The sequence below is a fragment of the Labeo rohita genome, chromosome 13 (assembly GCF_022985175.1).
Source record: "Labeo rohita strain BAU-BD-2019 chromosome 13, IGBB_LRoh.1.0, whole genome shotgun sequence".
In the NCBI taxonomy this organism is placed as follows: Eukaryota; Metazoa; Chordata; class Actinopteri; order Cypriniformes; family Cyprinidae; genus Labeo; species Labeo rohita.
In genome coordinates, this window is record NC_066881.1 from 32,130,372 (window position 1) to 32,142,485 (window position 12,114).

The following is a 12,114-nucleotide window of genomic DNA, read 5'->3' on the forward strand; positions in this document are numbered from 1 at the left end:
ATGAGTCAATTTTGATTTCAATCCAACTGATCAGCCACCTATACCAGCTAACAACCAAAAATGACTAACTAGACCAGATGACCAACTAGATCCAACTGAACAACCATATAACAACAAAAAATGACCAACTAAGCTAAATGACCAACTAAATCCAATTGAACAACCATATAACAACCAAAAAATGACCAACTAGATTAAATGACCAACTAGATCCAACCGAGCAACTACATAACCACCAAAAATAATCAACTAGGTTAAATGACCAACTAGATCTAACTAAAAAAAAAAAAAAAAAAAAAAAAAAAAAAAAAAACACATAATAACCAGAAAATGACCCACTAGATCCAACTGTTAAACTATATATTTTATTTCAATTTTTAATCGAACTGATCAACCATCTATACCAACTAACAACCAAAAACGACTAACTAGATCCAACAGATTAACCATATAACAACTTAAAATGACCCACTAGAATAAATGACCAATTAGATTCAACTGAACATAAAATAACAACTAATAATGGCCAACTAGATTAAATGACCAACTAAATTCAACTAAACAACCTAGAAGAACAAACTAGAATCATGCACAATAAGACTAGAAATGTTTATTAAGTAATTAAACTGAGTCTATTTTAATCGATCTGATCAACCATCTATACCAGCTAACAACCAAAAATGACCAACTAGATCCAACTGGACAATCATATAACAAAAATGACCAACTAGAAACATGCACAATAGGACTATGAATGCTTATCAAGTAATTAAATAGGATAAATTTTGAATTCAGTCCAACTGATCAACCATCTACACCAATTAACAACCAAAACAAAAACCTTGAATCATGCACAATTAGACTACAAATGTTTATGAAGCCATTAAATAACATCAATTTTGATGTCAACCCAACAGACCAACCGTCTATGCCATCTATCAACCATAAGTGACCAACTAAAACCATGCACTCTAAGATTAGGAATGTTTATTAAGTACATAATTATGGTCAATTTTGATTTCATGTTGATCTTTCGCGAACACTGACCCAAACATGATAATGATAACGATGCTATCAAAATTTTCACGTCTGATGACCTAAACTCTCAGATGAATGAATTACGGTCTAAACAAGCATCTCAGACAGCCTAGAGACCGGTATAATGGTGGGAATGCAAGTTAAAGCTATGCTAATGTGTTTAGGTTTGTCACTAACATTTCTTTCTCATGAGCTTGAACAACAAGCTTTGGAATAAGAGAAGAGGGCAGGCCCAAATAAGCAAAGAGCTGAAATCACTTTACACGCCGACTGCCTGGGAATCTGCAAATCATGCCAAGACTGGCGAGAGGAGGGGGGGGATGTGGCAGATAAACAGAGGGGAAAAAAGGAGAAATGAAAGAGAGAAAAGGTAAGAGAACAAAGAAAGAGATGGCAGGAGGCTGAAAGGAGTCGAGCATGAATATGTCTGTATAAAGGACGCTTCAAGAACCAATGAGATCTAAATTAGGGTTGGTTTTGGTTTTCCATGATTGTGTACACTTAAACATTGACAAACGTAAGATTTAGCACATGCAGGAAAAATTAAAAGTATTTAAGACTTGCTATTCAAACTTTTCAATCAAGTGCTTAAAAATAAAAACAAATTAGCATATCAAAATGATTTCTGAAGGATCATGTGACATTGGAGACTGGAGTAATGATGCTGAAAATTCAGCATTGCATCACAGGAATAAATTACATTTTAAAATATATTCAAATAGAAAACAGTTTTTTAAATTGTAATAATATTTCACAATTTTACTGTTTTTTACTGTATTTTTAGATCAAATAAACAGCCTTGGTGAGCATAAGAGACTTTTTTCAAAAACATGTGTATGTCTTGTCTCAACTTCCTATTTAAACATGAACTATAAACAAATAGAGTGCCATTACATGCATCTATAAATATCGGCAAAAAAATGCACAATGAAAATCAACAGTAAATGTGTTTCACAGTAAAACGGAGTGTCTCCCGATTAAACGAAACTTACATTTGTGGTCTTTTTATAGTAATCTATGTTGTGGACGTCTCTGGCCAGGCCAAAGTCTGCAATCTTCATAACGTTGCTTTCCGTGACCAACACATTCCTGGCAGCCAGATCCCTGTGTATACACTGCCATAGAGATGAAGAAAGATAGAAAGAACATAAATCATCACGACTTCATCTTGGAAACACAGACAAAAATCACACACGTAGACACAAACAACACATAGGTTTTTAGGTGCTTTAGGGATAAACCGCAGGGCGGATCCGCGTGTGAGAGTGTCTGAGGCACGATAAGGCTCCGTGCGCATTCCAGGCGGGAAGGGGAGCGTGATGACAGTGTTTAGTTAGCATGTTTGCAGTGCGAGCGTCGTAACCGGCTTACAGAGTCGCGCACATCTGCTGTGATTCTGACTGTATAAAAAAATGCTGCATGAATCTAACTGGAAGGCTGAATGCTTTTTAAACAAATGTGCATATGAAAATAAACTTGCTTAAAAATGCTTGTTATAGATTAAAATGGAAAGTTTCTGTTTATTACGACCAAGAATAAGCCACTTCGAGACTTTTTTAAAAATGACACCTAGGGACAGGAAGATGTGAAATCAGATACTCTGAGAACGAAACAGAATATACAGGTGTGCACAAACAAAACACTCAAATATCTTTCAAAGATTTCTTGCCGTGAACCTTGCAATCTATCTAGCAACTAGTTTCTTCTTGGTGGTGTTTATGTTAGCAGCCCGAGAACATGCTGACTGATAAAAAGCGTGTGATTTTCAAAAGTGCTTGCCATTTTGCATGCAATGTCCATTAGGGTTTTAAAGACCATTATTATTAAGTAATATTAGCAATTTTTCTACATTAACACTGTTGCATCAGAACAAAATAAACTGAATGTAGATAGATAATGACACTAACTTTGCAAAATCAACTTTGCAACTAAACTTTGCATTAGTTGGCCTTAACTACAATGTACTTGCACTGAAATTAATCATTTGATACAATGCACTTTTTGCGTACATACATGTTTTTACATTGTACATTTCGGTAATCGCATTTATAATTACACTGTTAACCCATCCCTTAAACCTACCCATACCAATAAACCTGTCCCTAACCTCACCCATAGCAGCAAAAGGGTTTTGCAATACAGTATGAGCACAATAAGTACATTGTACTTACTTTTTGATGTAAGTACATGGTAGTTAAGGCCACCTAATATAAATTGTGAACCTAAACTGAATCAACACTGAACTGAGCAGAGAGACTATTGATTTCTATAGAGTTGCTATACAGCTTAATTGAACATGTTTCGTAATTGATTACCTTTGCAGCATTGACACTGTTACTAAACTAGGGCCCTATGAAATCCGTTTTACTTTTTCCCCAAATTCCGTTTTATTTTTTTCCAAATTCATTTTTTTCCGTTTTAATTTTTCCGGATTCCATTCTTTTTCCGTTTTAATTTTGATCAACTCCTTTTTAATGGTTAAATTAAATTTTATTAATCGAAGAGCATGTCTGAATGAAATGTTTTATTTTTTCTCTCACCATATGTTTTATTGTTATCAAATTCTTTGTTTTAGCATGTCTAATTATTTGAATGCATACCTAATTTAGTATAGCCTTATGAAAGGTTTTTTACCCTCAGAAATTCTGTGTTGTGTATTTAAAATGTTCTGGTTATCGAAGGCGTAAAACGTTAATTTAATTTATCTCTTAATAATTGAAAATTAAGCAAACTGGCAAAAGGGGGAATTTACTATTAAAATTAAAACATGGAAGAAATGTTGTGTGATTATACCTTTAAAAATAATGTTTGTTTAATTTTAGTAGTAGTAGTAGTAGTAATAGTAGTAATATATTTCTGGTTAACTCTGGTTTTCAAGTTAAACCGGACTTTTATTTTGACGGTTTGCTGTGTCTACTTTTACATTTCTGTGTGTATATGATATGACGCTAGTTTTCCTAAAATGGAATGGTCAAATGCTGAACTCACCGCGAGCATCACGCGCTTCAATGTGTGTAGTAAACAAAATCACTCGTCTGCTCCATTTATTAAAACATGCAGAACATGCAGGATTCACATTTAAATAGTATTTTTGCAGCATAATATTTACAGATACTAGTCCATATTGCGGTTTGATTTAAATGTAATGACCTACTTTTGATCAATTCATTCAAACTTTGACAAATTCAGTGACATTCAGCGTTATTCAGTAAATTCCGTTTTTATGACTGGATTCCACGGTTCCGTCCGTGTTTCCCGCATCACGGTGTTACACGGACGGTCTCTGTGGCTCCCTCTATCCCCCACCAGCGGGAGCTCTCACCGGAGTTTTAGAAACTACCCTTCCCATAATCCCGTGCCTGGGACTGTCACTTCCGGTTCCGGGTCTCCCGGTTCACTTCCCCTCTGTCGGCCATTTTAGGGCGCTTCGCGGTCTCGCACATCGCGAAGTTTTGTTAGTCATGCTATCAATCCTGAGCGTTCTTTTCTCGGACTGCCTACTCGTTGCCAACCGGACTGTGTATCGTGTGTGTGAACCTTTGCTGCCTGCCTTTTGTCGACCCTCGCGTTTCCTTTGGATTAACCCCTTTGATTGCCGCCGGCCCCGACCTATTGCATGGACTTTGACTACCCGATTGGATTTGCCTTCACCACACCTGTCCGCCGTTGTTGACCCGAGCTTGTTGTTTACGTCTGAGTGTTTAATAAAGCTGTTGCAAATGGATCCAACGCCTCCGGATTCGTCCTGACTCCGTTACAGAAAACTTCGCCAGCTACGGATCCAGCGACAGCAGGTCAGATTGCATCCGAGGTTTCCGCCCAGGCCTCCATGTTGTCACGCCATCAGCAGCAACTGGACCATCTGACCGCCCTAACCGAGCAGCTGGTACGGGCCGTACAGGGACTGCAGATCGCTGCACCACCGGCAGTTTCTCCTCCTCCGGCCGCCAGTCCGTCCCCGGCCGCTCCGCCCGTCACCGCGAGTCCCCGACTGGCGTTTCCGGAGAAATTTGACGGTTCGCCGGGTAAGTGCAAGGGGTTTCTACTACAATGCACTTTGTTCGTAAACCAGCAGCCACACCTGTACCCCACCGACGAGGGTCGGATTGCGTTCGTTTGCTCATTGCTTACTGGGAAAGCTCTGGAATGGGCCACTGCTGTTTGGGATCTCGGTCAGCCTACTTTCCCTTCTTTCGCCGCCTTCCTCAAAAGCTTCAAGGAGGTCTTCCAGCCCAGCCCAGAGAGCAGTGAGGCCGGGGAACAGATAATGGCATTAAAGCAAGGACGACGCACCGCGGCCGAATATGCGCTGGACTTTCGCACGCTGGCGGCGCAGAGTGGTTGGAACGACGGACCCCTAAAGTTGCACTACCGTAAGGGATTACAGCCGGAGCTACAGGTGGAGCTAGCTTGTCGAGACGAGGGGCTGTCGCTCAGCCAGTACATCGATCTGTCCATCCGCATAGACAACGTCATGCGCGCTCGCAAGCCCAGTCGAGCAGTCACCATGATCCCTCCAACCAGTCCCATCCCCGTGGCCTCACCAGAACCTATGCAGCTGGGGGTGACTAAACTGTCTGCAGAGGAGAGAGAGCGGCGCCTCAAGAACAACCTCTGTCTGTACTGTGGACAGGCGGGTCACATCCGAGCCACCTGCCCCACTCGACCACCTCGTCCGCCTGCCTCGGTGAGTTCAAACAAGTTGCATCTCAATCGCTGTGAGATTCCTGTGATTCTGTGTTATGAGGATAGATCTGTTCGGGCTACCGCCTTGATTGACTCCGGCGCTGCCGGCAATTTCATCGATGCGGACTTCGTAAAAGCTAATCGTCTGCCCATTCTCTCCTGTGTTTCCCCTGTGGCAGTGGCCGCCCTCGATGGGCGACCATTAGGAACTGGACGTATCGAACACACTACAGGGGACCTCACCCTCCACACCGAGCCCCATCACAAAGAAACCATCCGGTTTTTCATCATTACATCACCCCGAACACCTCTCATCCTCGGCTATCCCTGGCTTCACCAACATGAACCCTCCATCTCCTGGTCCGAGGCTATAATAACTCACTGGTCCTCCCGCTGCCAGCCTCACTGCAGTCAGCCTACAGTACAACCTTCTGCTTCACCCGAGACCCTCAAGCCCAAGAGTCTCATCCCTGATGAGTATCAGGACCTTCTCGAGGCCTTCAGCACTGTCAAAGCCACTCACCTACCTCCTCACCGCGCCGGAGATTGCGCCATTGACCTGGTCCCAGGAGCAGTTCCTTCCAGAGGACGTATCTTCCCTCTCTCGCAGCCTGAATCCGAGGCCATGAACAAGTACATCCAGGAGGAACTCGCCAAGGGCTTCATCCGACCTTCCACCTCACCAGCCTCGGCCGGCTTTTTCTTCGTAAAAAGAAGGACGGCGGTCTTCGCCCTTGCATCGACTACCGAGCACTCAACGCCATCACTGTTAAATACCGCTACCCTCTCCCGCTGGTCCCATCGGCCTTGGAGCAGCTAAGAACAGCCAAGATTTACACCAAGCTAGATTTGCGCTCGGCCTACAATCTCATCCGGATCCGGGAGGGAGACGAGTGGAAAACCGCCTTCTCGACTACCTCGGGGCACTACGAGTACCGGGTGATGCCCTTCGGACTGGCCAATAGTCCTTCTTATTTTCAAGCCTTCATTAACGAAGTTTTCCGGGACATGTTAAACCGATGGGTCATAGTCTACATTGATGACATCTTGATTTATTCAGACTCCTACCCGGAACACGTCCAGCACGTCAGGGCCGTGCTCCAACGACTCATCCAACACCGATTGTACGCCAAGCAGGAGAAGTGCGAGTTTCACCAGCAGAGCATCTCTTTTCTGGGGTACATCATCAGTCCAGAGGGGGTCGCTATGGACGAGACCAAGGTCTCCGCTGTACGAGACTGGCCACGTCCCAAAACCCTGAAAGAGCTGCAGCGTTTTCTAGGATTCTCAAACTTCTACCGTCGTTTCATCCGGAACTTCAGCTCAGTGGCCGCCCCTCTGACTTCAATGATAAAGAAAGGTGATACTCGTCTCTCCTGGTCACTTCCCGCCATCCAGGCCTTCGAAGAGCTCCGCCAAAGGTTCACAACGGCTCCCATACTCCATCATCCGGACCCTAACCAGCCTTTCCTCGTGGAGGTCGACGCATCCAGTACCGGAGTCGGAGCGGTCTTGTCTCAACGACAGGGAGCACCTCCCAAGACTGTGCCCTGCGCTTTCTTCTCTCACAAACTCAGCCCAGCGGAGAGAAATTACGACGTGGGGAACAGGGAACTTCTGGCTATCAAGCTAGCACTCGAGGAGTGGCGGCATTGGTTGGAGGGCTCTCTTCATCCTTTTACAATCCTCACAGACCATAGAAACCTAGAATACCTTCGGTCAGCCCGGGTCATGAACCATCGACAGGCCAGGTGGTCACTCTTTTTCACCCGTTTTCACTTTGAGATCACCTACCGGCCAGGGTCACAGAACACCAAGGCAGACGCTCTCTCACGGATCCATGAGCCTGACCACACAGTATCACCACCTGAGTCCATTCTGCCCCCGTCTGTTATTGTGGCTCCTGTGGCCTGGGATCTAATGACGGAAATTACTGAAGGTCAGACCCAGGATCCGCCCCCTAATGACTGTCCCGAGAACTTGACCTACGTGCCCCTCAACCTCCGTACTCGCGTGCTGACCGAGGTTCACTCGACCCCCAGCTCTGGTCATCCTGGGATAGAGGCCACTATTCAGCTGCTCCACAATCGTTTCTGGTGGCCATCTTTGCGCCCAGACGTTATCACCTTCATCAAGAATTGTTCCGTGTGCAGCACCTCCAAAACTCCTCGTCAGCTACCCTCCGGTCTCCTGCAACCACTGCCAGCACCCCGGCGACCATGGTCCCACATTGCCGTAGACTTCATCACCGACCTACCCAACTCTCTTGGCCATACCACCATCCTCACAGTAGTCGATCGATTTTCCAAGGGCTGTCGTTTCATCCCACTACCCAAACTCCCAACCGCTATGGAGACGGCAGAGGCTCTGTGCAACTCAGTTTTCCGCTTCTACGGCCTGCCCGAAGATATCGTCTCTGATCGGGGTCCCCAGTTCACCTCCCGCTTATGGTCAAGCTTCTTCCGCCTGCTGGGTGTCAACATCAGCCTAACCTCCGGCTATCACCCCCAGGCCAATGGGCAGGCCGAGAGACTGAACCAGGAGTTGACCCGGTTTCTACGCTCCTACTGCCAGGACCACCAGGAGGATTGGAGTCGTTTCATCCTCTGGGCAGAATACGCCCAGAATTCCCTCCGTAAGCCATCCACTAACCTCACTCCTTTCCAGTGTGTGCTAGGGTACCAGCCTCCCTTGTTTCCCTGGTCGGGGGAGCCTTCAGAGCTACCGGCGGTCAACTCCTGGTTCCAGCAGAGTGAGGAGACCTGGAACCGTGCTCATGTCCACCTACAGCGAGCCATCCATCGAACCAAGACCCAGGCAGACCGCAGACGTCGGGCGGGTCCTCTCTACGAACCTGGACAATGGGTCTGGTTATCCACCCGAGACCTACGCCTCCGTCTGCCCTGCAAAAAGCTCAGTCCCAGGTACGTGGGTCCTTTCAAGATCAGCCGTCAGATTACACCTGTTTCATTCAGATTAGAACTCCCTCCAGAATATCGTATCTCACCCACTTTTCATATCTCTTTGTTAAAGCCCGCTGGTCGACCGGGAGGAGCGGAGAACCTAGAGGGGACCGTTCAGCAGGGACCTACCCCCCCTGATCATCGATGGCGAGGAGGTCTACCGAGTCAACACAATCCTGGACTCCCGGCGCCGGAGAGGTCGTCTACAGTACCTGGTCGACTGGGAGGACTTCGGTCCCGAGGAGCGGTCATGGGTGCCCGCAGAGGACATCCTCGATCCCTCTCTACTCACGGACTACCACACATCGCACCCAGATCGACCAGGCCCCCGCCGTAGGGGTAGACCCCGGCGTCGGTTACCTCCTCGTGCCAGGAGGCACTCGCAGGGGGGGGGCTCTGTTACACGGACGGTCTCTGTGGCTCCCTCTATCCCCCACCAGCGGGAGCTCTCACCGGAGTTTTAGAAACTACCCTTCCCATAATCCCGTGCCTGGGACTGTCACTTCCGGTTCCGGGTCTCCCGGTTCACTTCCCCTCTGTCGGCCATTTTAGGGCGCTTCGCGGTCTCGCACATCGCGAAGTTTTGTTAGTCATGCTATCAATCCTGAGCGTTCTTTTCTCGGACTGCCTACTCGTTGCCAACCGGACTGTGTATCGTGTGTGTGAACCTTTGCTGCCTGCCTTTTGTCGACCCTCGCGTTTCCTTTGGATTAACCCCTTTGATTGCCGCCGGCCCCGACCTATTGCATGGACTTTGACTACCCGATTGGATTTGCCTTCACCACACCTGTCCGCCGTTGTTGACCCGAGCTTGTTGTTTACGTCTGAGTGTTTAATAAAGCTGTTGCAAATGGATCCAACGCCTCCGGATTCGTCCTTGACTCCGTTACACACGGAAATCATAGGCCCCTACTAAACTGAACTGAAACAACAATGAAGTAAACTGAGCTGTATAATGACACTATTATCTTCTGTGCAGCTGCTTTACAGCTGAAACTAAGATTTGTTTCATAACATTAACACTGTTATTTTCCTGTTTAGGAAAAAGGAGCTTTGAAACAATCTGCGTTGCATAAAGCGCTTTAGAAATAAAAGTGATATGACTTGACTTCATTAGAAAGATTACAGCGATCTAAGGCTGTGACCAGCACCATGTAAAGCCTATGTAGGTAACATTTATAAATCAATAAGTGATGTTAATTGAATTTATATATGGTGTGCATGTGCAGGTACCTTCTGTGAGGCTAAATACTCCATGCCACGGGCTACTTGATAAGTGCAGGACACCAAATCTTTGAAGGTGAGGGGCTCATCTGATACTCGGGCTATATCATATGAGTACTCCATTCCCGGGGGCCGCCGGGCCCTCAAATACTCCCGAAGGTTTCCCTTAGATGCATACTCTACTATGACATATAACGGACCTGAGAGAGAGAAAAAGAGAATGTCATCCCACTATCATTTATACCGATGAGAGCTTTAAAAAACGTAAGCTTTGCCATCATTTACTCATCCTCATGTTATGAGGATTTCTTTCTTGCGTGGAACACAAAAGAAGAGATTTTATAGAATGTTGGTAACCAAACAGTTGACGGTAGCCATTGACTTCCATTGTAGTTTTTTTTTCCATACTATGGAAGTCAATGGCTACCAGCAACGTACTGGTTACCAACATTCTTTGTGAGTTCAACCTGAAAAACATAGGTTTGGAGCAACTTGAAGGTGAGTAAATGATGACGGAATTTTATTTTTGGAACTATCTCTTTAAAACGAATCAGATTTTCACTTACCGTCCTGTGTGCACGCTCCTAACAGATTGATGATGTTTTTGTGCCGGCCAATCATCTTCATCATCTCCATCTCTGACACCAGGTCAGAAAGATCTTTCTCTGTTGCGTCATCTAGAAAGGTTAAATAACAAAACACAGAATAAACAAAGTGTTTGTGTGTTCACTCAACAAAATACAATCAGTTTATTTACAAAATAATAAATAAATGATGTCAGTTCTTCCTGATTCCTGGAAGTTTTTTTCTTCTGGGATAAAACAAAGATTATTGAAATACATTTTACAAGAAAACGCTCTGTCAGTGCTTCTAACATTTCACATGTAATTCAACGTGATGTTTGACATTTCTTTGTAATTATTTGTGAAACTTGTTCACAGGTGAGATTGTATGGCTGTGTTCCACTTTTGCATACTACATTTAAAATATTTAAATATTTATAATATATTTTTAAAAATAATATGTGAAATAAAGCAATGATAAACATTTCAAAGTAGAATCTAATACTTGAAATGTTATTGCTTTTAATTTTAAATCCATTTTATCCCAAATTGTTCTCAGATATAAAAATATCAAAAAGATACGTCATTAGTAACACCTTGAAATAATCAATAATTACTATTTTTTTAAGTTTTTATGGAAAAGTGTGTGGTTTATGGTTGGTCACAATTGTGACTGGTGGGATAATGTGTATACTGAAATTAAATTATACATCTCAGCCCAGTTATCAACCTATTTTAAACTGTTTCATGACATTCTTTGGTTATTGTAGATAAAAACCTGTATACAACACTGAATAAGTATACATGTTGGCATCAACATGTTTACTCATTATATGCCCACACTCCACAAAACTGAATAACTATGAATTGTGATACTAATGATATTAATACTAGACACCTTAAATATAATGTGCACCAAAAATCTTTGTCATATCTTTATGTTAACATACTTTACTAGCCTTTTGTTTTTGCTTTGATGCGGCCATCATCATCTCATTCTGCAAACAGGAAATAAACTTCTCTGGTCATCTGACAATTTGCACTAACCATGTGAAATTGCACATAATTACTTGAGATCTTTCATTTTTTTCATATTTGCAGAAAATGCACTAAAACACCAGTCAGTAATACTTTTAGAGCTTTATAAATGAAAATGTTCTTTATTGTGACCAGTGGGATTAATCTTTTTTGTTCTAACATCTTAATATTTGGCCTTTCTATCCAATAACGATTTAAAAAATGTCACACTGGAACTAAAAGAACAAGGCAAATTGCCTTGTGGGATACACTTCTGCTCAGCGTTTTGGTTTTGTAGTATAACTATTCATATTATACATAATGCAAACGCAGTTAGTATGCCATCCTTGCCAACGCCAGTACTCCTTATATGAGTAGATTGGCCGGACTGGCTGTCTGTGTCCCAGCGTAACTGTCTGTGTGGTTTCGTGTTACACTGAAGAGCCGCCACACAGCTCTCCTTTCATTGCCTCACAATTAAAAAGCGTTTCTTCCATTTAGAGTAATTACCTTAGAGACAGTCGCCTTTTCATTATCTGCCTGCTGATCACTGGAGCGAACCTGACACAATCCACTGACCGCCATTCCTGTCTTATCTTACTCCAGTTTCTTCTTCTAAGAAT

General features: G+C 43.9%; 1 protein-coding gene across 6 annotated transcripts in view; it reads right to left on the bottom strand.

The window, feature by feature from the left end:
• fgfr2 (fibroblast growth factor receptor 2) overlaps window positions 1-12,114 on the bottom strand; it is a 64,651-nt gene that overhangs the window by 12,956 nt on the left and 39,581 nt on the right. For all 6 annotated transcript variants that reach the window (XM_051126380.1, XM_051126379.1, XM_051126378.1 and 3 more), the window contains 3 exons: window positions 10,478-10,588; window positions 9,921-10,111; window positions 2,031-2,153 (listed from right to left, as the gene is read on the bottom strand). In XM_051126380.1, coding sequence (XP_050982337.1) covers window positions 2,031-2,153; window positions 9,921-10,111; window positions 10,478-10,588 — 425 coding nt within the window. The remainder of the gene's footprint in view (window positions 1-2,030; window positions 2,154-9,920; window positions 10,112-10,477; window positions 10,589-12,114) is intronic.